The sequence below is a fragment of the Mya arenaria genome, chromosome 16, assembly GCF_026914265.1.
Source record: "Mya arenaria isolate MELC-2E11 chromosome 16, ASM2691426v1".
Classification (NCBI taxonomy): domain Eukaryota; kingdom Metazoa; phylum Mollusca; class Bivalvia; order Myida; family Myidae; genus Mya; species Mya arenaria.
In genome coordinates this window covers 49,841,174-49,861,125 of record NC_069137.1, presented here as the reverse complement: position 1 = coordinate 49,861,125, position 19,952 = coordinate 49,841,174, and the positions used below count along the sequence as shown (strand labels likewise).

General features: G+C 34.1%; 1 protein-coding gene across 7 annotated transcripts in view; it reads left to right on the top strand.

The window, feature by feature from the left end:
• Positions 1-19,051, top strand: part of LOC128222086 (uncharacterized) — a 34,048-nt gene extending 14,997 nt beyond the window's left edge. For 6 of the 7 annotated variants that reach the window (XM_052930898.1, XM_052930897.1, XM_052930896.1 and 3 more), the window contains 18 exons: positions 227-354; positions 1,215-1,427; positions 1,632-1,787; positions 2,067-2,152; positions 2,408-2,526; positions 10,346-10,639; positions 10,914-11,024; positions 11,357-11,432; positions 11,727-11,922; positions 12,295-12,430; positions 12,728-12,973; positions 13,617-13,904; positions 14,087-14,149; positions 14,637-14,702; positions 14,813-14,902; positions 15,469-15,534; positions 15,918-16,428; positions 16,889-19,051. In XM_052930898.1, the coding sequence (XP_052786858.1) occupies positions 227-354; positions 1,215-1,427; positions 1,632-1,787; positions 2,067-2,152; positions 2,408-2,526; positions 10,346-10,639; positions 10,914-11,024; positions 11,357-11,432; positions 11,727-11,922; positions 12,295-12,430; positions 12,728-12,973; positions 13,617-13,904; positions 14,087-14,149; positions 14,637-14,702; positions 14,813-14,902; positions 15,469-15,534; positions 15,918-16,428; positions 16,889-17,097 (3,054 nt within the window). In that variant the 3' untranslated portion in view covers positions 17,098-19,051. The remainder of the gene's footprint in view (positions 1-226; positions 355-1,214; positions 1,428-1,631; positions 1,788-2,066; positions 2,153-2,407; positions 2,527-10,345; positions 10,640-10,913; positions 11,025-11,356; positions 11,433-11,726; positions 11,923-12,294; positions 12,431-12,727; positions 12,974-13,616; positions 13,905-14,086; positions 14,150-14,636; positions 14,703-14,812; positions 14,903-15,468; positions 15,535-15,917; positions 16,429-16,888) is intronic. The other variant, XM_052930901.1, reaches the window with a different exon arrangement.
• Positions 19,052-19,952: the final 901 nt, after the last annotated feature.

The window sequence follows — 19,952 nt, the reverse complement described above, 5'->3', positions numbered from 1 at the left end:
ACTACAACTAAATAACATCAATATTATTAATTTTACACACTACTTTTACTTCCAACCGGCATACTCGTCGAATGCCGGAGATGATGTTCCGAGTGGCCTATTTGACGAAAGAAGGCCATCTTCTACCTGCACAGCAGGTTGAGAACAAACATTGTTTGAAATATAATTATGGTAAGTTTTCATTATAAGATGTTCACTTTATTTATAATCAACACGTGTCGTTTAGGTGCAGCTTCAACTGAATAGAATACGGTTATGCGAAATGCACAAGGCAGTGGATGAACTCCAAAACCTCGAGATTGTCTTTCCAAATTCCGTCTCGAGCTGTGATGTTGACGCCAGTATTACTGATAAGTATGTCTTAATAGGATAACCATATCATTTCATAGTATGACTTTAATCAATACATGAACTTACAAAATACAGTCTATTTACATAGGCCAAATAAATGGTTCGGGTAATCCGAACCTACCTACGATATAGGCGCCGACCTTAACGATTTTATAGGCCATTGGTACCTTTAAATATAGTACGTATTTTAGTATGTAGTTTTAAAAAACGTTTACAACTTTATATAGACTTTGACGCCATTACCCTATGATGACAATAACATTCTGATATAAAGCATAATAAAATAACCTACATGACCTGTTTTGAAAGGGATGTAACTCTAACTAAACCATATTTTGGCCTTAGCCATATTTCTAAGGCACGAATACTGAAAAGGATAAATATCGTAGTGCCAATGGTATGCACCAGTCAATTGTAACCACAGCCCCGTCAGTTGTAACCACCGCCCCTCCCCCTTTCTTGTTTTCCTAGCTGAGAATGAAAGATCCCAGCGCTAAGTATATTGAGCGGAAAGATAAATTGCATCTGCTAGATATTTTAAAAATGGCGATGCTTTGTTGACAGATCAATATGAATTTGTGTTTCCTGTAATGTTGTGCTGAGATTAGAGTGTCATTAAACAAGTAGGAAATACTGCCCTGAGATATGTGTCTCATATGGGGCATAGGCAGTGTATCTTACCTTTACTATTAATGAATAGCATACGCTAGAACGCTAGATGTAGTTGTACTTCCGAAGGATTTCACTTCTACAATGTATTGCTAAATTTTGATTCAATAACTTTTTTGATATATTGAAGCAGTTTAGGACACTTTTAACACGGTATAGTTTGATTATTATTAAATAGTGCTTGTCCTTTTTAGTGATCATTTTCAAAATGATTTGTCGCTGAAAACGTGCAACGATAACCAATACATAGCAATAATAAAAGCTGCAAGTGTGCCGAAAAAACTGTCTCCACCCCTGCTCCTTGTTGGTCCGTTTGGAACGGGTAAAACATTCACACTCGCCCAGGCAGCAAAGGTCGTTATCCAGCAAGATGGCACACGCGTACTCATATGTACGCATTCGAACAGGTATCAACATGTTTTTTAACATTTATTTATGATTAAAAATTAATGAAAACAATCCAAATATGTTATTAACGACACATTCTACACTGAATAATTAAATGTATATATTTATATTACTATTAAATATACCTGTCTACCCAACCATTCAAAGTATCTCATGTTGTTAGAAAGGTATGGCATAACATATATTTTATAAATATTTTATAGCGAAGCCGACATATATGTTGAAGACTACTTTCATCCCTACTGCAAAGACAATCACCCAGAAGCAAAACCTCTCCGTATCTACTATCAACACAGATGGCCAAATACCGTGTCTAAAACTGTCCGACAATACTGTCTACAGGAAGGCCATTCATTTAGGTAAATGTATAATATACAAACAAATGAGAAGCAAACAAGACCAAGAAAATATACATCACATTATAATCATAGTAAAGAAATAGCCGCCTCAGCAGGAATCGAAATCGGGTCGATTGATTTTCGGTTAGGTTTGCATAATGTTTACCGAATTACAACATGAATATTGAACACTTTATAGCATTGATGAGGACCATACTATGTTTTAGGCGACAAGGCTCGTCGCTATAGTTTATTATTTAGTTACTGTTGTTAATTATCATCTGCATTTATAACGTTTAGAAAGCCAAGAAGGGAGGATATATTGCGTCACAGAATCGTTGTAACTACATTCAGCACCGCTAAAATGCTAACGGAATTTCCGGAAGGTAAAACTAGTACTTATCAAAAAGTGATATTACTTATTTAACGACTTTTCAATGTATGAATTATTGAAATAGCTATTATTAACATAAAGCCTTACTTATATAAAGCAAGGTGCATATTATCATAGCTTTTGTAGCTTATTTTCTCTTATAAAATAATGCACATGGATATACACTGTGCCACTGTTGTTATAGATATTAGTAATTTTAGTTATGATCATATTTATTCTGTAAAGTCCAATGTTTTTCCCTACTCAGATTTGTTCACACACATATACCTTGACGAGGCAGCACAGGTGTTGGAATGCGAGGCACTCATACCTCTATCTAAGGCAACGCAGTCCACTAGGGTTGTGTTAGCAGGAGACCAAATGCAGGTACAAATATATTTATTCATGTCCTTATTTAAGTTAAAAACGAAAAATTGCTACCACACATAGAAGCGTACTATTGTGTTATGCCTTTGTCGAACAATGTATGTGCACTCAGTGACCAAAATAAGAATCCAGTTCTGTTCACCATGTAGGCGTTTTAATTGATCCTCTGACAAGGGACCGCAGCATGGTGACCCAAATAGAGCTTAAATTGTTGAAGGTCATTGAACGCGTCAGGTTAAAAGTGATGACACACTGAAGACAACTGTCCAATATATTACAAGTAGTCGGCAAATAGCTATTCATAGATAATGGTTTTCTCTGTTATGTCATACCGACTGAAAAAATGATTTGATTTGAGTTGTGATATTCCGATTATCGGTTAAAGTCGATAAAAGACTGGTTGGGCCTGAATTTGGCGACAATCGATTGTATTTGGTCATAATCGATCATTCATTCAACCGGCGAATTGTTTTCCTCTTTTCTCTCATTTATTGCGTTTGGTTAATTTCTGCCAATTTTCTCCTTTGAGTTCGTTTATGCATCTGAAAGTGTTCAGTTGTTATCATTAACATTATGAACGAAAGCAACGACAAAATAGCTTCAAACATACGCATAGCAAATGCATTCTTAAGGATTATGAGTTATTGTACAATTATAAAACTGCAATTAAGTTATTGTCAAAAACCGATTGTACTATCGATAATCGGTTACTTGAATGGAACCGATTATCGATAGTCAACCTTGAACCAATTGCCAACACTAATTGGCGCCGCACTGAAGTGCACGCCTATTATGGAATGGGAATTTATTTTAGTTAGTGGTACGAGCGGTTGTTAAGTTGGTTGACAGTTGGGTTTTACTGTTATTTTAAAATGATTAAAAAATGCAAATGGGTGGCGATTGCATGGGTGTTAAAAATGCTTTTTGTGGTTGAATAGATAGTCTTCAATTTATCTTCAAAACATTATTTCGGAAGAACGACAAATAAGTTTAATAACTGTTCCCGATTCGTTTACGTTTTCCGATTGGTTACCTGAAATATCTGAAATATCATGTGCCGGAAATGCAAAATGTGTGGACCGGTAATTATGTGAATGGGAATAATTATGTTTCATGTTGTTTTGTTATGTTTACTGCATTGATAAACCTTGAGGTAATCTTTTTTCTTTAATCTAATCGATATTGTAATTAAATGTTGTAACACTTACCGGATGTTGCTATTTTTAGAACCAGAAGGTATTTCCCCGCTATTCATAGGTCAATAATGGAATTTCTACATCGTAGTAGGTGGAAACTCGGGTGATGATTTTATCATGAATATACGTTTAAAATAAGTAAACACTTAAAGTGCACACTGACAGTTGATTATGATACATCTTACAATTTGAGTCATTACAGTAAAACATGGATTATAAGTAAATTATACGCGTAAGAGAAGATTTTCTATCGAAAAAACGAATGTCAACAATCGGCATTGAACTGGGATATTCGTATCAAAGGGCTATGCATGTAAGTATCTTTGAGTAGTTTTGTACATTGATGTGTTCAAAAATGTTTGTTTTATAATTTATCATTGGAATTCTTCAATCATTTTTATTTGCTAAATGTTAAGACTTCGTGTTAATATTTTTACATACATGTACTACCTGGTATAATTATATATTACTATAAATATACATGTTACATCTACTTATGCACCAGTCAATTGTAACCACGCCCCCCCCCCCAGTTTGGTGGTATACCGGGGATAGCGGGGGGGGGGGGGAAAGGACCGTGTTTTTACCTTCGAGGTGTCCCGGCAGTGCATGCGGTGGTGGGGCGTGGTTACAATTGATTGGTGCATTATGCACCAGTCAATTGTAACCACGCCCCCCAGGTCATGGGAATAGCCGGGACTTTGACTTTCGGTCCAGCCAGCCCCAGGTAAAATCCTTGTCCTGCAAGGACGAACTGATGGTCAAATCCCTGCCATATGCCCCCGCACCCCAGGGAGCCAAGGTAAGGCATATTCCCCGCTATATTTTGCTCGAAGACAAAACCACCGCATTCACCCGGCACTGCAGGGCCACCTGAAAGGTAAAAACACAGCCCGTTTCCCCGGCTATCCCCGGCATAACCCCGGACCTGGGGGGCCATGGTTACAATTGACTGGTGCATTATGTACATGTTTCATATTTTTTGATGTACTTATGCACATTATTTATGTATATGATATGAGTATGTAATCTTTTATTTGATTGTTTTATCTTAGAAAAATATTAGACTTAAAATTTTGTTTAAAAATGATGTGTTTTGATATGTGACCTATCTTTAACATACCATAATACATGAACATACCCATTATTTGTTTACAAACTGCATATTTTCAAAATAAACCTGTAAGAAAAGACGTACATGGTTTCGGGCTGGAGGCCACGACAGCTTTGACACTAGCGACATTCATTTGCTTGGTGTAGGTCTCGTTAAAACCCCGTACTGTTGTGAATCATTAGCAACCATATGCACAACAACTACACATTTGTGCTTACCAACTTACTCTTGGCTAAAACGGATATTAGTGCAGAATGTATAATTGATACATGTGCATTTGTCTTTCACAGTTGTAGTTTCTGCCGGTTGATAATCAGAAGTCTAATTTCTTTCAGGTAGGAAATTGACTGAATATTACTAAGTCAACAAATTGGGGTTATGAAGAATTCCAGCCTGCATTAAATATTATGTTGTATCATTGAGACAGATTTGACATCCATGTCATCCACAAGGCAGTCACATCTCATAGAGATGATGTGAGTATTTCATATAAAACATATTTGAGTTGGTGTTTGTTGTTTTATAACCTCACTGTATTCAATAATCAAGTGGTGGTGGTGGTGGTGGTGGTGATTGTTTTTTTAAATAATGTCGAGAAATATTATACTGTTTATATTTTATTTTGTATATGTATGGCAGTATTATTATCTATACTTATAAGTTAGAAAGGCTTTTAAAGTACATTTTTTTCCTTTACATTACTCAACATTCTAGATGGGTAAAGAACCTGAAGGGGCATAAAAACCAAATCAGCATTGACTCAGCATTGAGTAATTATCATCTGTGCACACACTACAAGTACAAACGCATGGGAACAGACCAAACTTCAAATGTTGAAGAGTGAAGACTTATTGTGAAAAATTCTAAATGTAAGAATACCATTGACAAAATAAAACAAATAGACATCGATTACCTACAGAGACTGTTTACATGTTATAATATTAAACAGACAAATTAGTTGAGAACTTTCACTCTGACATGTTTGGAGGGGCATTACCGCCTACATGTACATAGTGTTCTTGTTTCTTTACATATTTTAATTTGAAAGTACATTCATTGTTTTTAAATCTAAATTCTGAGTTAGTATCATACGTAAAATTCATTTATTTGAATGATTACATTTTATGAATAAGTTCAATAAAGCTTTATCAATTTTTACAAGAAAAGGGTTGATTTTTAAGCATTTTATTAGCTATAAAATATATGGTTACATGACATTATGTATATTTTCTTCAAAAGTGAACGGTAAACTACGGGGTATCATAAATTATCTTTTAAATTGTTCATTAGACATCATAGAAAATATTTAAAATGATTTCAGCTGGTTGTCTTATTATTAATTATTTTTTATGAATTGATAAAACTGCTTTATATTTTCAAACATCGAAATACTGCTCTGTTCAGAAGACTCACAAGATCTCAAAATGATTTTTTGCATGAGTATCAATAATGCTGTTCGGTTGAACTTATGTTTTCTGTTAACTGAAGTTTATTTCACCAGAAACTGTTGTGTTTATTTCAAGCTCTGATAATGAGAAACAAACATCAAATATAGACAAAATATTTACTTGTCGCTCTTTGTAGCCCTTGGAGTTTGGGATTGGGTGTAATGAAACTTAAATTACTTTTTTAATTCACGGTAAAATATCTTCAAAATTTGGATAACAGTCCCATAGTGTATCTTGATAATAACTATGTTGTCAGTGAAAGCTTTTATTAAAGTGTGTATTACTTAAATACCTTAATTCATTTTAAATAATTATGGCCTTTAATGATTTTTGTTTTCATATAGATTTTCTGTTATATTGAGCTTTGTCAATTTTGTTGTTGTTTTGTATTATGTACAATTACTACTTCTATTTCCTAACTTAAATTTTTTGTCCCATTTGTCAAATTGAATTGGTACATATTTCATATAAAGTGAAAAACACACACACTATTTTTAAAGATGCATTCTTACTCCCAAACAAGACTGATCACAATAAATATTATTGTTTTGATTTTTCAAAATGGGTTGATAGATGTCAACAACAATGTTTCTAATGAAGGATTTTGAGTTCGATTTGCTAATAAGAATGAACATATAACATGGTATTTCTGCCTTGTGATACTATAGTAGACCACAGTCAATCTTTTAGCAATCACCAATCATTTAATATTTGTCATGCTTTCTGCTATTATAAACAGGGTCAAAAGCTTGTTATAAATCAGTAAACAATATTTCAGTAAATGCATTATTTAGTAAGTAGTTATTGTTTTATCAGTCAATTTGATGTGTGTTATAAATACAATTATATGCAGGGCTTCCATTAAAGGAAGTTTGGAAGTATATTACTCCTTAGAAATGGGTTAAAACTTTCAAAATTGATTTCTAGGAAGTACAAAAACTTCCATAATTTTGAAGAAAACCACCAAAGTAGAAAGCTTGGAAGTTCAAAATATTCAAACCTTGTGTCAATATTACTTTTATGGTCACAATTTCAATCAGTCTTAAGATAAAATGATTTATTATAATATAAGTCTTTGAATTTGGCAAGTTAAAGTTACAAATTACTTGATTTTTAACATTCTAATTGAAAAATAGTGGAAAAAGATATTGTATTCGGGAGATTTTAACTTCCACATATCAGTGTAAAACTTCCAAAATTGATGGACAGGAAGTTGATACTTCCAGTTTCAAATTCTTAATGGAAGCCCTGTTATACGTATTGATTTCAAATAAGAGTTTCACTTTAAAGATGCTCATTTAAAGATAATGAACAGACACACAAAAACTAGACACATTTGATACTAACTGTATGAATGATTATTGTTTAGGTGACCTCTGATTTGTTTTGGAGATATTCATAAATGGGTGTTATTCTTTGTTGTCTTCAGTTTCTTATACATTTAAGGATTTTTATAATTCCTTTTCTGGTATATATTAATTTAATGCAAATGAAAAAACACTTTAAAGCAGACACATTTGATACTAATTATATAAATGCACGTACTATGATTTGTTATGAAGATATTCATAAAGGGGTGTTCTTCATGTTATTATACATTTTGGACTTGATTTAGTATTGCTTTTCTGGTATATATTCATTTTAATGCACAAAGAAATTATTTTAAGTGTTCAGTATCACTTTCACACATTGTTTACTATTATTTTGTGCATATTTGGCCTATTTATGCTTATATGTGCATTGTTGTATTTCAAAACCTATATGAAAAATAGAAACAGTATTATTTCTTTCATGCATAGTCTGATACATATTCAGTTTGTATGAATTATTTTTATCATATTTGAAAATTTTGCCATTGTCCTATAAGACATATGCTATTTTTGTATTAATATCACTATCAACAAAAACGTCCATTTTAAACTCTTCTTTACCATGTAAATGGAGAAGTTAACATTATAACTCCATTGACCAGTTTTTAGCTCTACTGGCCAAAGGCCAGAAGAGCTTATGCGATGGTAATGTGTACGTGGAATGTGCATCTGTGCGTCCGTGCGTCCGTGCGGTCGTGCGTCTGTAAACAATTGGTTGTGAACACGATACAGTCTTCAGTTTTGATTGTATCTCGATGAAACTTGTACAGTATCTTGATATCCATTAAGAGCTCGGTTCCTTTCGAAAACCAGCCAGATCCGCCCATAAATGCCTAGATTATGGGCCATGAAAGTTTTAAAGAAATGCTTTCTATTTTTAGCCAAGTCTGCATGAGCGAATTCTATTTTAAAGCCAAGTTTACATGTACATTTAAATTCAAGTCTAGAGTTAAGGGAGACAATTTGCAAGTCTAGGATTTGAGAGACAATTTGCTATTGCTTCTGCAGTTGATTTTGTGAATTACTCTGCCTTGTTCTTGTTGAAAGCCCAAAGGCCATTTTTTAGCTTTAAGTTCTGCAGTTTGCGCATTCATTTTAACAAAATTGGTTGTGAATGTTTAAGTTATGCACCTGGTGTTATTACTGGCCACACCCAGGGTTCACAGGTTTGGTAAACATAAATCTGGAAAGGTTTGAAAATCATTTTGTGTGTTGTACATCCATCTCAGCACAATTGATTGTGAATGTTTGTTCAAATTGATCAATGTTGTCCTAGGATGCCCTTGACTTTGACCTTTTGACCAACTTTTTTAATTTTTAAAACTACATAAATTTTTACTATGAGTACAGTTTTGAAAGCATTGTTTTGTCAGATGACTATTACTTGGCACATATTAAAATAGTTCATGCAACTTATCTGCTTACAATACTTTCTGGGCTCAGATGTTGAACGTGCTACGTTTTCAGGTAACCCAAACACAAAACATTTATATGTCTGTTGCCTTTTACCCATACATACATGCTGTAGATTGATATGACCACAAAAGCCATGGCAGTAGAGCATAGGCCCTTTTGGGCCTCTTGTCTATGCAATTTGTCCAATTTCATACATTTTAGTATTATTAAACAGCTAAAAACAAGGCATGTTATGTTATAAATGCATTTTATCTAGTAAACAATGTTCTATTTTTATATAACAGTTCAATAATCATGTTCTATTTATGTTTGTAACTTTCATACGAAATGATAATGTTTATTAAAGTACTACAAAAATTGTTATTTCATGTCACTTCTTCATGATGAATTCACCATATAATCAGGAAACTTATTCTTCCCTTCAAGTTGTCATTCCAGCATGGTGACTTTGCCCCCTCCCCCTAAATGATTAGAACTGCAGTGTACAAGAACAATAACTCTATTTCAGCGAATTGCAAGAGTTATTCCCTTTGTTCCTTTTCCTGTCCGTAGCATAACAAGAAAACTACTTTTTGGAATTTCATTAAACATCATTCAATGGTAAAGCACAACAAGAGGAAGTGCAGTGCACAATGTCTATAGCTGTATTTCAGCTAATTACAGAATTATTGCCCTTTGCCTCTTTTTCTTGACCAGAGCATTACTTTCAAAATACTCATGGTATTGAAATAAAACTTGGTATATGGATAGGTGGCAATGACAAAAAGTACAGTGCACAAGCACCCTAATTCTGTCGTGTTCACTAATGTACCACACTCCTAATGAAATGTTCAACTTGAAACTCTTCTATTTGAATGCTTTAGCCTATGTTGTTAAGCAGAATACTACAAATATTTTGAGAATGTCATGGATGCGGTTCGATGCATTGTAATATGCCTGTTGGCCTTGACATTCCTTATTTTTCAACATATAACAAATGCATAAACTATTAAACGGTGCCCTTTGATGCTTTGCATCAATGGTCTTTCTTGTTACAAGTATTGAGAAGTCCAGAACTATCCTCCAGGGTCAAACCCAGGGAGTCACTGGAACGATTTTCATATCGTCTTTGTTATGACGCGACCAATGTTTACTCGTCCTACCTTCCATGATGGTGAAGATATTTAGAATTACATAGTACTTTCTTAATAATTTCAGTCCATATCTTTACGATACTCCAAAGTATTAAAATAGAAATTGTGCTTATAGCGGTATACCTCAATTATCTCGTTTTAGATGAGTCCTGAGATATATTCATTAGAAGGGAAAAAAGAAGGATTTCAGAAGTCATTACTAGAGAGATTAAATGACCTTTATCCGGACGATTGCGGATACAAAGTCATGTTGCACGAAAACTACAGAACTCATGACGTCATTTTGAAGTTCACATCTAACCTTTTCTATGACTACAAATTGTCATGCGCAATGCCACAGGAGGGACATCCCGAACTTTACCCTCTGGCGTTTTACACCGTGTTAGGCGAGGACGAGCCGTGCGGTCTGAAAGAAGGATTTTGCAACAAAGCAGAGGCATTTAGTCATTTAATATTACTTAAATTGCATTAAACTAATTAAACTTTATAGTATAAAAGCGAAATACAGACATCATAATATCAAACTTTCTCCTGATTTAATATCAAACTTTCTCCTGATTTAATATAACGTTTAGTGCCAGAATTAAGATCTGGTTTAGGCCTTAATCTAGTGCCTTTAAACTTGGTCTTCGTTAATTGGGTAGCTTCTTGACCCGTACCTGTAGTTTTTAAAACAAAAGGAAGTTTGATATCATTCTCTTTGTTGTTAGGTATGCGAAGTTGTTGACCAAGTTGCACTGCTAAAAGAGAAATGGCCTTCAAAACACTGGGGTGAATTCAGTTCAAAGAGTATAGGCGTTGTTGCACCGTATAGAATGCAGGTACTTTTTTAAGATTGTTTTTATCGTCACTAGTTAAGAAATGTATGGGGCCAGGCAACGGATCGAATCCAGGAAACCTTTTTTGGCATATCAGTTGCTCAATCAACTGACCTAACTCGCCCGGAGAACTTGATTACTTTCTGATATTTACGAGTTAGAATGATAAATTGACATGCTATTTTAAACTTCATTGAGAGTGTTGTACTTTCTATTATTGTCAATAAACAACCCCAATCAATCCGAATGCCTCTATCATGCATCGTGTGTTGCATATAAGTATTATGATCAAATGAAAATGAATCCATGTCAGAACATTCGTGTATTTTTGCAAGGTGAAGCTAATCCGAGATGGACTGCGAAAAATAAACATCAAAGACGTTTCCGTAGAAAGGGTTGCTAACGTGCAAGGTAAACACTCTAAACTAAATATATTCTTAAGATTTATGAAAAATATAGTAAGTGAATGTTAGCAAACTCGACATACGGTTAACGTGATTTCAGAATATATTTAAGTCTAATTGGTTTTATATACGAAGGTAATACAATTATTATTATTACAATAATCATGTAGGTTCATGCACGAATTGTATACCAATGTCAAGTGGTATCGTGTGATCGATTGAAATGATATCTTGCTTGAAAATGGTAAAACCAAAAACCAAAACGAGTGCGTTTAGTACATGTCCTAACTTAATTTTACAGGAAAGGAGTTTCGAGTTGTTATAATGAGCACAGTCAGGACAAAGGAAACATGTACAGAAGGCTATGAGGAGACTGATCAAATCGACTTTGGGTTTCTTTCAAACGTGAAGTTCCTGACAACAGTAATAACAAGAGCGAAATCGCTTGTGATGACTATCGGAGACCCAATTACACTGTGTTTGGTGGGACAATGTCGGTTAGAAATTATATTTTTATAGGTGTAATTGTGTTTAAAGATCTATACCCGAATCGGGATGATTTGCATGTCGAGTATTTAGCCAAAATACTGTACCATTCACGTGACGCAGGTAGCTAGTTACTCACACAATAATTGCAGACAATACTTTAGGTACTCTGTCGTACTTTATTCAAATTCACACATGATGTTCATTATCGCTTAACGGGACATCAAGCACTTCCGGGACTGCGTCAATCTAGCAGTATCAAAAGTGTGTATCATGTTTGGCCTCACATATAAAATTCATATAAGGACAAACACAGTCGACTTATGTAAAGACAACATGTTGAATGACATGTATTGTAACTTTTGCATATTTTTATCAAACAGAAAGGTGTGGGAAACGTACCTTAACGACTGCAACACACATGGAAGTTTCTATGGACTAAAATGGGAGCAATACCTTAAGATGAGAAATATAGAGCTGACCACTCTTAATCCAATGGCGGACGAATTCTACCCGAAGGTATATACGATGTTATAAAAAAAATTCTCACAAATGAATTGCATTTTCTGTCTACGTATCTATAAGAAAAGCATACATTATGTTTGAAAAGCGGAGACACGTGTTTAGTTTGTGATTCAAGCTTAAAAGAAAGTTTTGTAGTAAAGGCGTATGTCTTTGTGTTTCTTCGAAACAATCGATTTTTCGAATTTGGTCGTTCAATTCCTGATATGTTTCGTTCGTCTAACGTTATACAAAACAATTATACTTATGATATATATGAGGACTCTTCTATCATCATTACGATTTATGTGACAGGTAACACCTGCTTCGGTAGAGGAAGCAAAAAATGAAAATAAAGCAGAACCTAAAAGTTCAACGAAGTCATCACATGTGACATTCGAAAAAGAACAGTTTAGAACAAGCGAGTTGCCAAATACAAAGGAGGAAACTAGTATACCAATTAATGGAACTTTGTTGGACAGTGCCAAATCCGGTGTTTCACAAAGTGCTTTAGAGATTGAACACGCTGACAATTGTCTTGACGCAACAAAAACAGTAGAGGTATAAAGGGCTCCTATTGTAGAATAAGTTTCAAAAGATGCAATTATATCCATATGGTCTTTATATATATAAGTATATTAATCCCTAAAAACAATAATGGTTAGTGACCGCTTTTCGCCCGTACCAATTATTCGCCAAAGTTGTAAAGTTGTTGTTTAGCAATTTCATTATGATTAATGTTCATACAAATGATACTTTGTGTTCAAATGAAGCTTTATAATAGGAACACAAGTATTTTCTCTGAAAGTTATCTATTAGCAATATTGAAATTGCAACTTATTTCTTCTAACAGGATTTACGATTTTTCCACTCAACAAAATAGGAAATAGTACACCCCCAAAATATTCGTTTTAACAGAGCAACATGTTAAGAGTTTATAGAAAAGAGATTTTTTTAAATAATGATATTTTAAAAGTGGGCGAATTATTGGTACCTTACACTGTCTAGGAGCCTAGCTTTCTCCCTGTGAAATTTCATTAAATAAAATTTAGTTTTTCTCAAGTTAACAAGAAAACACTTCTATTTCCTGGCGAAAAGGGTTCCCTAACCAGTATGTGAATTATAGTTGATATATACATTAATATCTCCTTTGAATTTGGGAGACATTAATACCATGAATTTGATAAAATGTTGTACATTTCAGGCTTTAACACACCACGACAGTCATTTAAATGCAGATAGTTGCAAATCATTACACCAGTCAGACGGACAAAAAGAGAATGTATCCATGACTGGTACCAGCACTGTTCCAAGCTTTAAATATATCTACGAAAAGGAAGATAACCCATCTGCTTACCAAGGATCAATGAAATACCACTGTCCTTCGATAGTGAGTTTAGGGGAAAGTATAGAAACCGGTTATGGTAGTGGGATTGGAATCGAGTCCGACGACATCTCTCCGGAATTAAAACAGTGTATTTCAACAGACACTGTAAGTAACCTACAAAACAGTTAGATAACTATTCAATCTACTACGTGCAGTTTCAACGTGAAATAAATTTGACAAAAAACATTATACTTAATATATATTTTGAAATTAATAAAACGTCGCGACAGTATGTGTACACACATGTTTGCAATAAATACCGTAAAATTGGCATAGTTCATTTACAGCATAAAGTTGACGACCATCCGGTGAAAATGTTGACTGTCGACTCGATTTCACCTGAAAGCAAGGTAAATGTTTTTGAATGATTTCTTCATTCGGTTTCAAACCAAAGTGATTTAAGTACGTCAGTAATTAATTGTACATCAATTATCTTCTAACCGAAATATAAGGTGTAAAGTAAATGTTCAACATGATCGAAATAATTAAATTTGACTTACTTCAACTGACTCTCAAAACGGTTTAGAAATATTAGCCATGTGTATAATAATATCTTTCTAATAAATGACCTGCAGCCAATTGTATAAAACTCGGATAAGTTGTCCACTGGTTATTTTTCAGCTGGTGAACACTTTTCAATGACTTAATTGGTTAGAAAAAAACACTGGATAAATATTGACCAATCAGTTAACATTTCGGATAACTTTGACCAAACCAAAAAGATAACCGGTTTTATACAATTAACTACTGGACTAAAATTCTTAAACAACATGTTGCAAAACAACAGCATAATTGAGCCTATGTTAAAATTTCTCCCTGTATATATTCGTGTCACAGAGCGATGAAACCGGCAAATCATCCAAAAATAGTAGGAAGATAAAGACGAAAAGACCACAACCGGAGGTGAGACATTATTTAAGTGTATTTCTATTGAAAGCGAATGAATGAAAATAAAATAGATAACATTGCATGTATCGCAGCTTGCATGCAACTTTACATATTTTCTTTCGCAGGTCACTGAAATTAAACAGCAGCCAGTTTTTGAACCTGAAGTTGCAAGCTGTACAGAGGAGAATTTACATTCTAAACAAAAGATTTATAACGTGGGTAAACCTCTTGTAAACAATTTTATAAAATAAACTTTACGCAATGAACGACCACCCCCTATGAATGTATCAATACTTTCGCTGATTGCTCGCTGGTCATACCCAAAACATGTGTTGCTAAGCTACATTTTGTTATATTTATATATAACACAACATGTATACATGATTTGATAATACGGTAATGCAGTTGTTTCACTAAATATGAAATAGCGTAGTTTACTATACATTTTGATGTATAATTCATTTATACGTTGAATTTATGCCCCTTTCGGGAACCGTAACTCTGTTGCTGGCTGTCCTCAAGATGCCTCCATGACATGAAGAACCTTTAGCAACCGAATTTCCTTTTAAAATTGTTTTAGGCACGAATGAAAATTGGATATTGGTTGATTGGCGTTAGTGTGTGTATTACATTTACAGAAAATAAAACAACCTTCCTTTAATATTATTTTTGAGCTTTAAAATATTGGGCTAAAATGAAAGCTGGTTATGGATTTCGTTGACTATAACATATCTCGATGGCTTGCATTATGCAGTAATGTTTGCTGATACATATATTTCAGATCGAGCAAGAAAGGATCGGTCAAGGAAAGGGCGCAAGAAAAAAGAAGGGAAAACTTCAATCAACGGTAAGATAGTCCTTATATCTATCCTGGCGCGGTATATTTGTATTATTAAAGCCCATATAACACATAGTAAAGAAAATGTTTGCGATATATCATAATTTAAATTGAGTATGTCTTCTTAAGAATGTTGCACACAACTTACTTTGAGACCATCTTAGCCAATGTCACAACATCAGTTTACCTCAGAAAACCTTAAGTTTTTTTTTGTGTGAACACGACCCCAGTTAGCTTTATTCTGAATATAGATATCGGTGAAATCATTTAATTTTACAATCTCAGTCTCAACTCAGTTTACCACATATTCATTATATAATGTATTATATGTTTCTACATGCTATATATGTTTTATAATCATGATATATACTAAATGGACATTACTATTACAGGAAACTGTTTCACCACTGAAAGAAATAGCGGAAATCCCCGATTGGAGAAAATTAGCGATGCCGAAAGCAAACTTTGAGTCTCGCTTCAAAGAGCCTGTCTTGAGCAAAACTGAACAAGCTGACAGTAAAAATAAGGAGGAGGCGATACGTATTTCGAATTATTTTGAACTTAGCAGTAAAAATAAACCAAATGAAAGCGAAAACGATTTATCATTTCCCCGTGCAGAAAAACATACTTCAAATAAAACCTCGGCTGGTAAAGACGAAACAAAAACAACCACAGGAAAGAAAAAGACAAAACGGCCGAAATTTGTTTCATTACATGAATTTTACAAAGCCCCTCAAACCGAAAGGACACTTCGGCCACCGGCGTGGGTAAATCCAGCTCCTGCAGATGTTCCGAATTGGGAAAGTGTTTGGGATCCTGAACCATATTCATTTGAGGATGAACGACCATATCGTCCTGTAAATACAGGTCTATCCTTTGCTGACGCTACAAAATCTGCACCAGGTTAACTAATATTATAATTGATATCGTTCACATGACAAAAGTTCAATATTAAATACAAATAGAAAACCACTGAAGGGTGGGTGTCGACAGTTAATTTAAAGAGGCATAATATCCCTTCAAAGGAGTGCTCTTTCAATCTGCATTAATCTTTAATTTAATTACATGGCTTCTAAACGCCAGCTCCAACACGTATTGGTGGTAAAAGAAAATGAGTTGTCGACACTTCCGTGGTGCAGCTCTGCCTTGTGTTTACTTCTAAGTAAACACAAGGTACTACTGCACTACGGAAATGTCGACAGGTCTTTGTCTGCCCCACCGATAAACGTTGGGGCTGACATACCAAGGTGTTTAGTTCTCAAATGTCGAAATTTGAAAAAAATAACATTATTTGAGCTAAAACGCTCAACTTATATGAATCTTATAAAATTGTTCAAGGCTGTAAGGTTATTTTCTTTTCCAGCGAGGCATCAAGGGATCCTTACACCGGTCACCTATACCGAGGAACGTTCTTTGGCCTCTTATCTATGGCCAGAACAAGATCAGGTTTACATGAATCGAGGTCCTTCGCAGGGGAATAATCATAATTACTCATCCTTGCTCTACAATCAAAGTATAGGTCCCTCACGCGGTCCGTCGAGTGGATACGGAGTGTTTGGAAGACGTAAATAAAAACATTGTGTGCATGGTTTATGCATTCAGATCACAATTATTGATTTTACCATACTATTTTGTACGATAGAACTGTCCAATGTGCCATCAACTAAACAATTAATAGTGAAGTGGCTTCTAATAAGATACCATTATGATTAACATGATCCATGCCCATTTCGCTAGAGCCTTTTAGCTCGCCTTCAATAATCAAATAATAAATTAGTATATTTATGTCGTTTTAAGCACAGCCATATTATTATCCAACGCATTTATCGTATACAGTCTTTTGTTATTCGTTACGAAAGTCCATATGCATACTCTACGGTATATATTTTGGCCACAGCCATGATTTTGCTTTTGCTCAAACCTGCATGAAAACCAACACTCAAAACAATGTGCCAGGGATAAGCGAAATAGTTCTACCCTGTGTGAGATGTTATAGAATTATATTGCTTTGGGTAATTCAGTAAATACGGGAATTGAATTATTCAAATGAAAAACTCAGATTACTAAAAATAACGATATAACTAACTAGGGAGATTTATTGCATGAGTCCTATAATATACATGGTATAGATTTCATATTGAAATTTTGGTTGAATTTTAAACCTTTCGAAAAGGATCTGCAAAAAAGGCACATTCAAATAAAATCTCATTGATTTGTATTTCATATTATTATAATACATAAAATTCATCATGTGTGTAGGTGGTGTATGTTTTAATTATTTGTTGTCGGTGTGAAAAGCAATTGAAAGTAACATTTTTATTAATCATTCATTTTTGTTTTTATATATCATTTATTCTTGTAACGCAGACCTGAAACGTTGTCGATTTTTGCCCATATTTTCTTTACGTTTAACGTATTTGTGTATCCATTTATCAGAATGTTTAGATTTCTTCACAAAAACCATATTGTTTAAATCGATACTTATCTAGCCTGTCGACCAGGACAGCTGTATCTACAACGGATTTAACTTTAATGGAGTACACTGCATTGGCATCAATTTTCATTAATGATTCATTTATGATTCAAATCCACAATGGCATGCATGCTTGTTACGAAGGGTACATTCCGAATCGCTCAATTTTAAGTCCTTGTTTTTCTCTTTACTCCATTTCGATTGATAAGAAATTTCAACAGTATAATGTCTTTTCGGGTTCTTAAAGCTGCACTCTCACATATATACTATTTTTACAACTTTTTATTTTATTTTTTGTCTTGGAAAGAGCAAATTCTTACGTAAATATCTGCAAACCAATGATATATGATTGCTGACAAAATCAGATCGTAGATTTTCATATTTCCGTTCGAAAATTAATGTTTTATGGCTAACAGTTTAAGAAAATGCATAAAACAACAATTTTTGAACCTAAATATAAAAATCTGCGATCTAATTTTTTGTCAGCAGTCTTACATACCTGATTTCCATGGATATTTGCAAAAATTGGCTCGCTCCAAGACAAAAAAGTTATCAAGCGTTCAATCTGTGAGGGTGCAGCTTTAAAAAGGAGCCACATATATTTTTTAAAACATACCTTTAGTTTAAAATATCAGTCGTGATAATCAAGCTCAAATGACTGTGGTCTGGAATCAGCAAGCATATGTATTGTAACCGAACAGAGTCTTACTTATGCTCCGTCCGTTGTTCTTTGGCAATTTACTGTGTTGTCTTTTATCCATGTTATGAACACGTACTATGTGTATTGTAACAGAACTGAACCTTACTTTTATTCCAATCGTTCTTCTTTTTTAAATAATTGTTTTATCATTTAAAGATTTCATAAAAATGATTATCGGTGATGTTAATGGTAATGTAATTTGTAACTTTTTATATAGTGATTATCTGTACAGCATTTGTTTCTATGTACGTTTACATTACCTCTTTACAAGGATATCGTCATTTGGCATGGAATGGCGTTCAAATACAAGCTTGTATGATACATTAGTCATGAATAAACATGGACTCCTTGAACTGTGTCAAGAATTGTGTGTTAGCATTATTCATCAAGTCTTTACTTGATGCCCAAACATTGTTTGAATAAAATCTTCGTTGTTTCAAAGAATAATGTTATACATTTTATCCTACGCCGGACCTTTATATCCGGTCATTTATCAAATAGAAGATAAACCTAGGTAAAGTCAAGAGGCCCGAATGCATGGGGACGATTGTTTGCTTACCGTTGTCACGAGTGCATCTTTTGAACGATTTAATGTTTTTGTTTCATAATTTTCTTCACTAAAAGAACATTTCCAACGTATAAACATTGACCATTTTAGTTATAATCTTATCTAGAAGCAATCTCATTAAAGTCAGATCCCTTATACTCGCTTGTCGACGTCACAACGTAACGTTACTCTAAGGTATACAGCATAATGAAATCACAATATGGTTTTGTGTGGTTTTGGTTATTTGTTGTCTTGGAATGAGCCAGGTTTTGCGTAAATGTCTGGAACCACTGATACAATGCTGCTGACAAAAGATCAGATGGCAATTTCACATATTTTCGTTCAAAAATGGATGTTTTATCGCTAAACTCGTTAGTAAGCTTTAAGAAAAAATGATTTTCTTAAACAATTGAGATCTGTTATCTTATGTGAGTGAATTTAAGACATTGACACTAAAATCAGCTGATTCTGAAACAAACTTCTGTGAAACGGGAAAGCTCAGATGAGAAAGCAACATGATTGTCGCGATTATTCGTAAAATCATGTAAACTCATGTTTTTTTCGGCCTCCTACTAGCGTGCATTGACAATTCTATACTTTTTTGGAGGAAACACAATGTTTGGACCATCTGGTGTCTAGCCCTTTGAAAGGTCGCAGACGCACATCGGTCATTTAGACAAGCTACAAGATACAATAATCTTCATTTA